We start from the raw sequence: 15579 nt of genomic DNA, 5'->3' as shown, positions 1-15579 counted from the left end.
GCAGAGGGATGCAGCTAACAGGTAACAGCAGCATTTTGTGGACTCAGTTTGCTCTGCCACAAAATACTAAAGGTTACTACAAAAAATATATTTATTAAAAGTTAAATACAAAAACAGTAAGTATTTTTAAGGATCATGAGGCAGGCCATACAACAGTTAATAGTGAACATCATTAAGGCTGGTTCACACAAGGCATGGTAACTATAAAGTTTTAATAATTGTTCTAATTTCATGGAATAGAAAAGTCCACACCACAACTATGATGATAACGACACAGAGGAACAATATTATTGAGATCACACTCAGAACTATTTTTTTTTTCAACTGATGAATGACAAAAAAAAAAAAAAATGTAAATAAAAATACAAATAAAGTGTCTGAGTATTTAAAGCGGCAGACGAAATCGCTGAATTGAATATTAATATTATGCTGACAAAATTATCCTTCTCACCATTTCCATGTGGGTACAAATGCAATTGCTTGGGGAGACCATTAACATTCATGCTGATGACTTTGAATAAAAACACTACATGTTAGTAAGCACCATTCCATACATTTATTAGAACATGAGGAGAAGCTGATTGGGGAAGTGAGTAGATGTCCAGTCCTAATGCATATGGGGCTGTGATAAGAACCTGAGCGGGGAAGTGAGGTTGGACTGAGCGAGGCCTTCAGGTGCAAGGGAATGAGAGGAAGGGGGTTCAGACTGAGTGCGAGAGAAAGTAGGTACAGAGAGCCAGGGGTTGACATCACCGTCTGATTCTTCAGAATTCAAACCTGACTTCTTGTGGCTGGAAAATGTGAGGTAAAAGAGCACAGAGAAAGACAGGGGTGAAAGGTTAGCAACCATAACCACAAAGAAGACAGAGATGTAACAGAGAAGACTTAGTGATAAGACACAAAGAATCCTCAGGGTTTACAGTGCACCAGAAGTATTTGGACATTTAAGCCACACATGAAAATATATGAAAGTATGAACAAAACTGATGTACTTCTTTAAATCAAGACAAAAACTAAACAAAATATAGATACTTAATGGTCGGATGATTCTGTGGAACATGTCCATATAACAGGTCTAGCACCATTTGTTTCAGATGCCACATCATTTTGTAATGTTTTTATCTATGCAATCTACAAATTAAAGTGTGACCTAAGTGGCCAAATACTGTACTTTTTCAGAGTCAGTGTTTTGCTAGACATGTCTTTACAGTGCATTAGAAATTAATATCTCAAAAAACCTAATGGACTGATCGTGAGGGCTGGGAATTAAGAACAGGTTCTTATTTAGATTTCATTAAAATAATACTGCATCCAAAAGATTTTCACGAACAGTTTCCAATTCTAATAAATATGAAAATGTGATTTATTTTGATTTCATTGTTCTGTTGAAATCTAAAACTCTTATAAGTTGACAACTGCTTCTCATTGGAGCGAATGCAGTCAGAATTGTCACGGTCCAATATTTTCCATTCTTTCTTCCTCAAGATTATGAAATACTGTCAACAGAATTATTACGAACCAGAGAATCTGAATCTCTGGAAAGAACCAGAATCATTAATGTCCTTTATGATTACATCCCCTTCTGCTCATCTAATTTTGTTTTCACATTTTTATTTATTTTAGTTATTTACAGTATGTTTGTTTTTCTAAATTTGCCTCAGTACTGGACAGACCTGAACCCTTGGATCTTCCTGTACCAAGCCCGGTGCTGGGAGCCCAGTTTGATCTTCTTCACGTGTGCATCCCCCTCAGGTGTCCAGAACTTGGGCATAAATTTATCAGAAGGCACTGTTACAGACGTTTGAGGTCTCAGACCTAGTTTACGGGCATAAAGATCATCTTGAACAGGATCAGCATAGCCAAACTCGTCATCCTCTTCTTCAGAGTCATCATAAATGCAGACACCAGTGGAAACAGGCCTTCTGTAATTCCTCTCTAGAGGCTGTGATTGACTGCTGCTCAAAAGACAGCCATTGTTGTTAAATTGCCAATGATGAATGCACATCAAACCATCCATGATTAATAAGCACAGCAAACCAAATAAAAAGAGCAAACAATAATAAGACAATGTTGTTTCAAAAAGTCCACGCTATAGGTTGAATGTCAAGCAAAATAATGACATCACAGCAACATAAAAACCCAAAGTTAGCACTGATAAAATAGCAAACAGTTGCGTGTCAATGATGCCAGTTCTGACCTGAGATTGGTCAGTGTCTGCTGGGACATTTTACTGACAGCCACCTGTGACTTGGTAGTAAAAGTGATAGCAGCTGCCTCCAGTTGGCTCATGGGAATGGCAAAGTTGGTTGGAGGGACAGAAGAGGGGCTGTGAAATCTACGGCTAGCGAGGTCATCTAAAACCATGTTGGGATCTGGTTGGTCTGCATCTGAATCACTGCTCTCATACTCACAGGCCAAAGACGGGTGAACAGCAGTCTGGGATTTCAACCCGGGGATAGACGAAGGGTCTGAACCTGCCCTCTCATGACTGGGACAGACCACCAATGATGGTCATAAAAGCATAATGCCAAGAAATAGTGGGAAAAATAAGCACCAGCATTCAAACACTGAGAACATACATACATACATATATATATATATATATATATATATATATATATATATTCCTCCAAACAAATATAGAAAAAGTGAATGACCAGGAGTTCATATTCAGATCTTTTGATTTCAGATATCAGAGGACAGTGTGAGACATAGTTAAGGTCTCTTAAAACACAAGAGAAGATGGATTTAAAATTACTATTTTTTTCTTTTCTTCTTTTCGTAAGGAGAAATAAAGAGAAGCTGGAGACTAAAGACATTTTTTGAGAAGCAACAAACCTACAGAAAACATTTTTCTGCAAGCATGGTCTGGACAACATCATAATTCATTGACCACCTTTCACCAGACTGAGTGGATTAATGCCGTCTATTGAAAACCCCCTATGATCTCTGAAGTACAGACTTGCATTACCTTGTAAAAGAGCCGTCATCTTCTGTGTACATAGGGCTAGCCCAGCTTCTTCTGTCGTCGTCATTTCGATCTGCACGTTTCTTGCGTAATGGTGCTGGAACATATCCTGTCTGCTTTTCCTTTGATGGCAGGAACTGATTGTACTGAGCGGTGGTTTTAGGTGCTATGACCAGTGAACGGCGGTATTCTTTATATTCTGACATCTTGAAGCTCAGATCTGCCTCAGGGTCACTGCCACAACCTGGACAAACAGAGAGCCAGGAGTGTGAGCATATTAACACACACATGCACTCGTGATTGTTTTTTTTGTTTTTTTTATCCTGATGGAGACCTTCCATTACTTTTATTGTTTTTATACTGAGCTAATGATGTTTTCTAACCCATAACTCCAAACCTGACCTTTTGTGATTTTTGTTTTTGTTGCAGTGCACACATACACATACATATTTGTGGTAAACATGGCAGTGGAAAGCAACTTACTCACTGGCAGGTCAGTGGGGAAAAACAGAAAAAAAGTCTAATTCCAGTGAATGTGTAGAACTCTAATTATATCAGCTACTAATTATATCAGCACCTTTCTCATACTGCAATTGAGCCCCTGAGACCATGACAGAGTAGAAAGATGCTAATGTCACAGAAACACAACCATGTTGAAGAGTATGAGTGGATTGGAGTTTGCACTTTCCATCAATGCAGAATCTGCTGACTGTCACCAACAGCAAAATATAACTTATGACAAAAGCTTTAAAACGGTATCATTCACACACCACTAGAGGGCACCAGGCATTTGTTATGGGTCGCCGTGATTTTGGCAAGTAAGACATGTTCCTGGATCAACATTATTGTCCAAAAATACAGACTTAACCCAATCCCTATCCCTAACCTTACCCATAAATTATTCCTAAAATCAGTAGGAAATGATAGCTGATTAACAAGGGAGAAATAGCACCTAACTCTGACTGTAAGCCTAAAACAGATATTTCCTCAAAAGTTATATCTCAATTATGATTTACTGGTTTACTGGAATGTTGTTCCCGGATCAACAAGGATGCTGATCCAGAAACATGTACTTGGTGAAATCACGGTCACCTTAGTTTTGATAAGCAAGACCCAAAGTTTTTATTTTCTGTGACCAAGTCTTTAAGCTTCACAGCTTATTTTTCTTGCTCTGAACGCAAAAGAGAGACTTAAGAGATTGAAAAGTCTTACCCTCACTGCTGCCTTTGAGTGTGACGTCTGAGGATGTGCTGTAAGGTCTGGAGCCCAGAGAGTCGAGGATGTCTAGAGAGTCTTCTCTCCTGTGTCCGGCCCGTAGTGGGAAGAGCTTTTATTTCTCTGAGTACCAGCTATCTCTACAATAGCTGTATCGCACACTGCCCGTTGTGTTGTAAAATCCTCTAGTGCCTGTCAAGCACAATGATGTGAGTGTGAGCGACCAACATACACATGCAGAAGGGAAAAACACAAACACCGAACACAACATACAGCCTCCATCAGTCTTGCTCGGGAGAATCTCCTGTCTCTTCCATTGTAAGTCATGCCACTGAAGTCGATTAAGCACACAGAACTCATGTTTTGTTATGGGTGTGTATGAAGATATGCACGGCTGATTCTGACCACAAGAACTAAAAAGTATACTGTCTTAAATTTAAATGGCAGGTTTAATGACAATTATTTTGATGCCACTTCTATACAATAAGCATTGTAATATTTCATTTAAATTCAAATAAATATGTTTCATCCATACGTAAAAGTCAGTATCAGTGCAATTAATTGCTATTGGCTGACTGTGTTCTTTAAATGGGTCATGAACTTTCCATTTTTATTATTTTGTACTGTACTCTGAGGTCCACTTATAATGTTACCTTTATAAAAAAAAAATAAAAAAAAAACATCATAATTCAGAAGTGATAGGCTATTTTCTCATCTGAACGCTCTGCTTTAATAGGCGTGGCAGATTGTCGACTCGGAAGTAAACGCCCACTGCTATGACTGGCAAACAGTTGTGTAACATTTTGATAGCCTACATCCTACATCCTAGAATTAGGTGCGACATTACTGTCAGATCTAATACAGTCGGCACACTTTCGTCATTTAGTTTCAATCCTTCTGAAAGTCCTTTCAAATTGTGCCTTGCTTGTAAATGAGTCCGTGGTAAAATGAAGTGAACTGCGTAGAAATCTGTGTAGACCTGTGTTTGCCTTAATATGTTATTTACACTATATGCACGAATCAGTGGGCGGGACTAAACCGACAGTGGTTTAGAAGCAGGCATTGATCTTCCTCTGTGGAGGCAGGTTTAACCAAACTATTACGTCATAAAGCGACTGAAGAGAACGTTTTAATTTCCGAGAAACTTGTAGGATGTTTTTATAGTATAATGACCTATTAGAGTATGTCAAAAGATCAGGGGAAATTTGATTTCTGAGTTTATGACCCCTTTAATATTTAATTTAACCATGAGACCAGTATGCTACATTCTTAGAAAGATATTTTAAATACCAGAATGGATAAAAAATGTGATTTACATTGTCAGCTAGTCTAGAAGAATCTGCAGTATTCAATAACTGATCATTTAAATACTACAGTCAAATCCTGCATAATGGCAATACATATTTTACCTTATAAAGTGCTGTGCCAAATAATTCCTCGAAAAGCTTGAGTTTTAGGGTCCATTGTAAAAAGGATCAGCATGTGCCTTTCTGCCCAGCCAGTATATGGTGATCAGAATCTAGGACACAAATCAACACAAATGTATTGGAACATATTGCAACAAAGATTCATTTCCGTGATAAAATAAAAGGACACTCCATCCCAGAGATATCAACTGAAACTAGTTAAATCACATTGCAAGATTTTAAGCCATTATATACTTTGGCCCACCCAAAATATTGGTATACTTTTTTACACTTTTTGCTTAAAAGATGCTAAAGATGTTCTCTAGAGAGGTGAGGGATGTCTTTTTGAGTTTTAGATAAAGCCTCTTGAAATGTCACTATGATGTACTGCTACCCAGCTACTTTAAGAGATAAACAGACAACCACAAACCACAATGGGAGCATTTTATTTGGCACTGCGGGAATGAAACCAGACTCCCAAAGCTCAAAGCATATATCAGATGAGCAAATTAGGAGATAAATATGATTTCACATCAACACAAATAATTTAGCACTTACATTTTCTAGCCTCCGGCTGCTCTCCTGGGGCCTGCAGAGAACAAGAGATGTTTGGTTAATCACTCACAGCCTGGGAAAAAGACAAAAAAAAACAGTAGGCATGTTTTGGGTCGCTGTGTGCCAAGGTGAAAGCACAATCCCATCAGGCCGGCTCCCGGCAGCTCTATTAAGGATATGCACTGAAAACATATGAAAACAACCTGATGATCAACAGCCAAGCAGCTCTACCAACACTACCTCCACTCTAAATCGACAGTACATGTTTTGTCAGAAATTCAACAAGCAACATAAACAATAAAACAATGATAAGACACAGTACATGTACGGTGTACAGGGGCACAGAGCAGCCCACTACAACTGATCCACAAAAACCCACCAGCTCATTATGTACAGAGCATTTTTTAACACCTCTCTTACTAACCTAAACCTATAACACAAAACAGAAATAAAAATGTCATGTGTTTGTTTTTGTTTTTAATTGAAATTCTTATATCATTATCATTAATGAATGACTGGCATACTTCTTTACATTGTAATTTGACACAAATGTATGCTCTCATCTCAGCTTGTCTAACAGACATTTCTTACTGAAGGACCATCACCTTCATCTCAAAATTGTCAAGACAGAGAAGAAACGCCACTCATCACAATTTCACCATCCAGTTAGGCACATTAACCATAACTCCTTCAAACATAGCCAAAAACCTTGGAGTTATGATTGATGATCAGCTGACTTTTTCAGACCACATTGCTAAAACGGTCTTTATTCAACATCAAGAAGTTCAAGCCCTTTCTTTTGGAACATGCTGCACAACTCCTTGTTCAAGCTCTTGTTCTGTCCAGGCTGAACTAATGCAATGTTCTTTTGGCAGGTCTTCCAGCCAGTTCTATCAAACCTTTCATTTAAACCAGAATGCGTCAGCATGATTAAATTTAAATTTTTAATGAGCCAAAAAGAATGCACGTCACACCTCTGTTTATCAATTTGCACTGGCTACCAATAGCTGCTTGCATAAAATTCTAAATTCAAAACCACCACTGGCTCTGCACTCCTTTACATGAATTCATGACTTCAGACTTATGTGCTCTCTAGAAGTTTGCGTTCTGCAAGTGAACGTCGCTTGATTGTGCCATCCCAAAAAAGCACAAAGTCACCGTTACAGACTTTTAAATTAAATGTTCCCTCCTGGTGGAATGATGCCCAACTCAATCCAAGCAGCTGAGTCCTTAGCCATCTTCAAGAATCGGCTTAAAAACCATCTCTTCCATCTTTATTTGACCCTCTAACTTTAGCACTCACTATTCTAATTATATTCTTTTAAAAGTCACTTTTAGACTTGCACTCTATTCATTTGCTGCTTGTTTTCTTAACAAAAAATAAATAAAAAATTGTGAATTTGTGCTCTGCATTTAACCCATCCAAAATGCACACTCACAGAGCAGTGAGCACACACCCAGAGCAGTGGGCAGCCATTTATGCTGCGGCGCCTGGGGAGCAGTTGGGGGTTCGATGCCTTGCTCAAGGGCACCTAAGTCGTGGTATTGAAGGTGGAGAGAGAGCAGTTCATGCACTCCCCCCACCCACAATTCCGTCCAGTCCGAGACTAGAACCCACAACCCTTCGGTTGAGAGTCCAACCCTCTAACCATTAGGCCACGACTTCCCCATTTATTATACAATTAACAAAAGCAAAAAGACCTCTAACACTAGCTTGATCCATTCTTTTTCTGTTCTATCGGTTTTCTTTTTATTTATTATATTATTTAAAAAAAACCTCGCTATGTGTAAGCTAACTGAGACTTGTTATAGCACTTGTATATCATTGCTCTGTTGTTGATTTTGATTCCTTCCATTGTCCTCATTTGTAAGTCGCTTTGGATAAAAGTGACTGCTGAATGACAATGTAAATGTAAATGTAAAATAATTAGAATGTTTGATTTAAATGGGCCACACACAGGCCATTTGTATGGGCCGATGGAAGACTATAGGCTACATTTACATTTTTCCCTGCAGCTTTTATGCCTTAACTAAACATAAAATAACATCCATGTCCGTAGAGATACAGGTAATACAATAGTACAGAAGCACATGTCTGGACAGTGCAGTTTAGTTATTAGAGTGCCCAGAATGACACTGGGAGTACCTGCCCTGTAGGAACACCATACAACAATCTGTAATGACATTATATCTATAGAGGACATTCTTACAGTACTATACACAATACACTTTCAAAATGAATACAATACATTTTTAGCTGTGACAGCCATGATCCAAGATATATGACACAAGCTACAGAGTTCAACAGCTGAGAGGTTGCAGAGCGATTATGCTAGTCAGCGACCTGTGTGATCTTCATGCTGATGAACCTGTATGACATGTTCAACTCGCTGAATGAAGGCGTTCACTGCTCCCGATAACAACAAATTATTGCTCCAATAAAAGTCGTAAGAGGGGGACAAATGTATGTGTCTCACATTGGAACAAAGTCCAAATTTACACAGCTGCTGGAAAAAATGTCAAGATCATTCTGCCTTAAAAGCTGGTTACCTAATGATAATTTATGAGCCCGAAAAAGTCAAATAATCCTTTGTTGGGGTGGGGGTGAGAGATATTATTTTGGGAACCTCAAGGGTGTATTTTGTTTTCATGTGATCAACCATTATGCGAGATTTATCAACTATTAGGCATTTATTTATCAGCAAATCCTTTGTGAGAAAACAAATATCAAAGGACAAAATCCTATTGTGAAGGCACTGATCTTGAAAGAAAAAGTTAAATCAGCAAAATCAGCATTTCTGATCCAATCTGATTATAGAGAAAGAAAAACAAAAATGAAAATTCTGTCATCATATTCGCTCTCATGGTGTCATGAAAACATATGACTTTCTGTATTCTGATGAATGCAAAAAGATCTTTGGAAAATATTGTCCTTGCAATTACAATGACTGAACTTTTCAAACATTAAAGTCCCTGCAATGCAAACACACCATAAAATTCCTTATAATCACCCGTATGTTCCCAAGCCCAAAAAAAGAAAGAAAAAAAAAGAAAGAAAGGTTCTTTGCTCTAATGACCGTTTGTAAGGATATAATGTTTGCATGGTTACATTCTCACAAATGACAACATCAACCCGATGCATTCTGTAATATTTGTGTGTAATGAACTTAGAATCTAAGATACATTCCCAAAAAAATCATAACAAATGCTGTACTAGTCCGTGGGAAAGTCACTTGTGTCACGCTCCAAAAACCAAACCATTTCTGTATGTGTGATTATTGTGTCACTTCAAAGTACTGTAGAACACAATGAACGTTTCTAAATGGTACTATGCTATTTGACTCTAAACATTGCCCAAACCACAGAGGCCCATACAGATGTTATGTGGGAAAAAAGCAGAATGGTCTATAATAGCGATAGAATATTGCCTAGACATAATCTAAAATATTTACATATGGAAAAAGTCAGCCCTCAGTTACACAAAATCCAAGGCATATTTCTGGAATTTTTTAAGGCGTACATCCGTCTTGAATCTGAAATGATTCATGTCCATAAAAGTCTGGTAAAGACCTGCCAGTCCTTTTTGGGCAATGCAATAAAATGACACCGCGACAATGGTCGGACAGGTTCATGACACATCAACACCCATTATTTAAAAAGCTTTATTACTAATGGGTGTGTGTGCATAGCTGGCATATTAAGACCTCACAGCCCAGTTCAGTAACATTCAGTGGGTAAAGAATGTTTTTGGATTTATGAACAAATGCTAATAATGAGTTATGTCAGAATACATCAATCATTCTTTGCGTCTTTACATTTTTATGAAGACTTCACTCAAAGCCCTATGATGCAACATTTAAATGGAGGCATCAGCTGAGATTGATTTAAGACTTGATACATTCTCCGAATCACTAGCTATAATCCACAAGTAAACACTGTAAAGATATAATTTTCACTAGCCTGATGATCGTGTTGAGCAAACACAGCTCTTGTTTGTCCGTGTGGACAATTAAGCAATTCACAATGTACCAGTGTCCCTGTCATGGACACCACTGATGCCATCCAGTGCCACACGCCATTGAGAAAATAACAATCATTCTCCCACAAACTCTTATAATTACATATAAAATCTTATATTACAGTGCACAACACTGTGAATGCAAAGTGAATCTTTTACACTTTCAGCATGCAACAGTCCACCAAAAGTGCTTCTTTACTGGTTTAATGGACTTATAATACCATGTAACTCTTTGGGAATACGATTTTATTTAGAATGTTTTTTAAAGAAGTCTTCTATGCTCACAAAGGCGGCATTTATTTGAGAGAAAATGCTATAATACTGTGAAATGTTATTATAATTTAAAATAACTATTTCCATATATTTTAAAATCGAATTTATTCCTGTCAATTTTTCAGCAGCCATTACTTCAGCTTTCAGTGTCACGCGATCCTTTAGAAATCAATCTAATTTATTATTATCAATGCTGAAAGCATCTGCATGAACTAAGAGAAGAGAAGTGGTTTATCTGGGAATCAGTTCTGCGCTGGAGCATGAGATAAACAATATTTTTAATGTCACACTGTATAACTGCTGTAAAACCTCTGAAACAGATACAGAATGACATGAAGCAAGAGCATTTGTGATTGCATTTCTTTTATGATTTGGAGCTTTGTATGACTCCTCTTGAAATCAATAACTGATGATTGTCCATAATTATTAACACTGTTTTCAAATAAAAAAGTGAGGTTTTATCAACACTCTAAATCACTCCATAAACTTCTGGAATGCAGGAAGAGATTCTTTATCATTAGCTTTATGTAATCGCTAGTAACATGGCAATACATTCATTGAATGAGACAATAACAAAACACAGAGACAAAGTTCACACAACTACAGTGACAAGTAATGAAATCTTCTGAACCCCACTAGTACTAGCTGCCATCTACCATCAAATGTGTTACCCATTCCATGACAAATTTTCAATCCTGCATTTAATGAGAATATTTACAAAGAAGTATTTTCAATACATTCTACATTTACACAGAACTTATAAAAAAACAAATCTGCCACCAGTATCTGGACAACAGCAGTCATGAAAATAACACTTATGTTGGACTTACAAAATTGAAAAACAGAAATTGTGTATAAAAACCAATTCAAATCACATTGGTACTAAACAAGGGGATGCTGGCATGTTTTTAAAAAAGCAAATTATAAAATTATAAAACAAACAAACAGGTGACTGGTGTAATTTGCATAATTCATTTAAATAATTTTGAATATACAAATGAATAACGAAATCTTTGTTCACATTACCACAGCATTTAAAAATACAATAAAATAAATATTGTATTTATTATTTTATGTTCTATATATATATATATATATATATATATATATATATATATATCTATATCTATATCTATATCTATATCTATATATATATATATATATATATATATATATATATATATATATATCTATATATATCTATATATATATATATATATATATATATATATATATAGATATACAAGTAAATAAGTAGTATTAGTTGCCCATGTTTATTAGCAGAAATGAACGGGCCACAAATTGAGCAGCTGTCATGCTGGAAGAGGCTGCCCAAGGGACAGATGACCTGGAGTCGTTTCCCTCTCTGAGACACTTGCTTTTCATGCACTGATGAGTAACAATGAATGCAGGCCCTGCTTATCTCAAGCCTATAGCAACAGGCTGCAGTATCTCCTCAGGATGCCTTCTGTGTGACTACGAACGTTCTGCGCCAAACTCCACAAGGGTTATAAACCTCACATCAGTGTGAGAGATCTTACAATTTGAATGTTGCATAGAAGCCATGCCCTCACATTGCAGATAGTTTACTGCCATCAGTATTAGCAGTTGGTAAGAGAGAACTGAAGCAGGAAAGCTGCACGAACAATGTATCGCTCCAGAACACACAAAAAAAAAAAAACTAAACAATGCATTGCATAATATTTGACCAAGTGTTTTACCAAATATCACTGCTGGACAGTGCTCAGCAGGTCTAGTCTAATGTCTGACCGGCTTACAGTTAGTATATGCAAACTGCACGACCTACACAAACCCGCAACAGAGAATACAAGCCACATACTGAACACACAAACATGTTCCCTGAAGAATGTAAAGTTACACCAAGAGAACGAAGGTGAAAACAAACTATAAAAAGTAACAGTCAGGAGTCATAGCACTGCTGAACTTGATCTAGTGTTAAAAAGTGACCTTTCAATTCTAAAATTAGAACCTTCTGGAACACTTCCGACAAAAGCCTTTCAGTGGACACAGATAAACCTTCACTTCATGCTCACACATACCCACAAACACACCCCCTCAGACATAAACAAGTGGAGTGAGTGGTTATAATTATAGCCTATAGGGACTGGATGAGTCCTGTTTAATCAGAGCCTCTGTACGGTTGCCATGGCTGTGAGGGTGTGGCATGGTAACCGTCGTTCAGTTGGACTTGCTTTGTTTAATCTCAGTGTCTGACGGTGGCACGGTCACTTTAGCTGAGGTAACAATGACAGGATCGATAGAAACAACCAGCCCTCCCTTTCCACATTCAAAGCAATCTTATCAATATGGGCAGGTTGATTTTACATATTTGAATCATTACCAATTTGTATGTGACGTGATATAGCTTTGATGGGATACAATGGTCTAAAACACCATTACAACCAATCATTTGTGCTGTACTAGTTCAAGCCAGAGCTGAACACACCTTAGTCAAATGAAGCAGTTCAGGGATCAACCATAAGAAAACAAAACAACCTGATGAAAATCAAGTGCAGAAAGTCCACTAAAAGAATAGTTCACCCAAAAATGTTCTGGGGTTTTTTCTTCCTTAAAAGACATAACTTGAATTTTTTAAGAATATTGTTAGATCTCTTTTTTTAACTAATTAAAGTGAATGAGAACTGAAGCTGCCAAGCTCAAAATGATCCCCCCTCCCCAAAAAAGTACCATAAAGCTATGAATAACATGGTTCAGACTGTGACTTGTGTGGTGCATTTCTTTCTAAATCTTCTGAGGTCATATTATAAGCTTGTGTGAGGAACAGACCAAACTTAAGTCGTTATTCAAAGAAAAACTTGACATTCAACATTCTCATTGCCAGTTTCATAATAATTTATAAGAGCGTATGGGAGTAGTACTGTTTCCCAATTCATGAATGAATCATTTTACTGAATCAGGTCATGAAAGCAGTCCAATAGATTCATTTACAATAAAGCTAATTGATCCAGTTACCAAGTTATCTGGTTAACAATCCACTGATAGAGAAGACTCAGTGAATGACTGATCTGTTAGTCACAGCTCTCGTATAACTTCAGAAGACTTGGAAAATAGCACACAAATCAAGCAAACTACTTTTTATTATACAGTTATGGCCCTTTTACTTCCTTTTTGAAGCTTGAAAACTTTAGATCCCATTTATTAAAACCGTAACCAGCACATTATTCAAAATTACTCCTTTTTTGTTCAATATAAAACAAAGTCGGTTTGGAATGAGATGTGGGTAAGTAAAAGATGACAAAATTATTTTTGTAAATTGTTGAACTTGAATAACACATTTTCTAGTTCATTTAAGTGACTTGTAAAACATGATAGCCTAATATTTAGTGGTTTTGTTCGCAAATATCAAAATGCTATTGCGGTTAATGCTATTATGAACATGTTAGAGCTGGTCTGACAGATCTCATGACGTAAACATACAAGACACACCTGTGAGAATATGAACAGGTTGATCAACATGCCATGTTTTTCCACCCTTGTCACAGGTGTGGGTTGAGCCAAAACACTGAAACTCAATAATATAGCATGATTACAGCTAGCATATGACATAAACGCCTGCGAGTGGCAAATTCACCCTTAGCAAACACATGCAGAAATCCCTTAATCTTTCCAAATCTGGGATTTACACATACACAAGCCAATTGTCAGCATCTATTTCAGCGATAGTGAGAGTTTATGCTTCACTGATGAGGGTGATTCTGCTGTTTTAAGATCAGATTATGGTTTAATTGCTACTCACCTCTGCTCTTCTTCATTTATTGACTCATATCTAACTTTAATTTTTTCACTTGACAAAAGGGAATATTTAATTCATGATTTAATTTAATATTCAATTCATTTTCACAATCAAAACAAGCTCATGCATGCCGGGCATGATTGCATGATAAATGTTATAAAGCTACTATGTCAACAACCACAACATCCCATAAATGTATTAACAATAGCCATTCACATGGAGTCTCATACGTTGAATTAAAATAACATTCTAAAATAGCCTGTTTTACAAAAGTATGTGTATATGAAACAAAAGGACAATAAGATCTACCAAAATCAGCATCCAGTGAGCCATAAACAGTGGTTGGACACACTCTGTTACAGCTAAACCACTGCTATTTTTACACTGGTGAAGGGTCAAGCATATTGCCTAACATTGAGAAAAGTTGAGAAAACCAAAACTTACTTGACAGTCACACGTGTGGATAAGTCTTGCTGGTCTCCTGGGTGGAAAAGCTGAGCCTGTTTTAGTCCAAGCTTTGCACAGGCTTTTAAGAAGAGGTTGATGTTGTCCTGTCGACAGAGAATATGTGTCCACCTTGTGAGTTAGACAGCAGTCATATGGGAACTCTTTGGCACACGCAGTCTAGAAATCATTGCATCCAAAGTCCAGTGAGCTGAAGCAGTGGGAGGAGATGAGAGAAGGCACAACAAGAGTAAAGAATTTAGGCAGGAACGTCATTGATTGAGCTGTGACAGTACCTGTGAGAGCAGGAGTTTGGCTTCGGGGAGGTGCAAAAACATGACAGAGAGTGTCAACTTCACTAATCCCCTCCCCCACACATGTACGGCAGTCACACAAACACACACACACACTCTCCCTTTTCACTCTCTCTAGACTAACCCAGACACATACCTACATAAACCCAAGCATACGCTCCCTTTTCACACCCAGAAACCGCCACTCAAACATCTCAGCAGAATATTTGAGGAATCTTCAGGGCGGTGGATTATTTTGGAGACAGGGTTGCCATGAAACACAGGTGACTGAAACAACTAACTATTTCCCCCAAGCATGTAGACTATTAAAATCATTTGGTGGGTGGTTAGGGAAATGCTTAGACATATTGTGTGTGTGCATTCACATACACATCCGGTATGTTGATGACTGAGGACTATCATAGCACTGGTGTCGTGTTATGACCATTTCATTAAGATTTGATCAACCATCTGGAGGACATGTTCAGAGCATGCAGCCCACCCTGTCCTGGTTTCCCGCTTGCTCTAAAATAATCACAGGGTGCTCTGGTCTATATTTAAACAGCAAACATGCTTATTAGCAGAAGGCAATGAGGAGCTCCACTTCTGAATCACCTCCTTGCTTAAACTGT

At 37.5% G+C, this 15579-nt stretch overlaps 1 protein-coding gene across 11 annotated transcripts in view; it reads right to left on the bottom strand.

Annotated features, from left to right (window-relative positions):
• Positions 1-15579, bottom strand: part of LOC113053374 (LIM domain only protein 7-like) — a 39962-nt gene that overhangs the window by 19087 nt on the left and 5296 nt on the right. For 4 of the 11 annotated variants that reach the window (XM_026218330.1, XM_026218331.1, XM_026218328.1 and 1 more), the window contains exons 1-8: positions 14655-14934; positions 6148-6178; positions 5593-5702; positions 4181-4375; positions 2972-3212; positions 2198-2488; positions 1674-1955; positions 636-791 (exon numbers count right to left, since the gene is read on the bottom strand). In XM_026218330.1, coding sequence (XP_026074115.1) covers positions 636-791; positions 1674-1955; positions 2198-2488; positions 2972-3174 — 932 coding nt within the window. In that variant the 5' untranslated portion in view covers positions 3175-3212; positions 4181-4375; positions 5593-5702; positions 6148-6178; positions 14655-14934. The other 7 variants (XM_026218322.1, XM_026218326.1, XM_026218327.1 and 4 more) reach the window with 5 other exon arrangements.

This window comes from Carassius auratus, chromosome 34 (assembly GCF_003368295.1).
Source record: "Carassius auratus strain Wakin chromosome 34, ASM336829v1, whole genome shotgun sequence".
Classification (NCBI taxonomy): Eukaryota; Metazoa; Chordata; class Actinopteri; order Cypriniformes; family Cyprinidae; genus Carassius; species Carassius auratus.
Note: the sequence above shows the minus strand (reverse complement) of the source record. Positions and strands in the feature narration are given on the sequence as shown.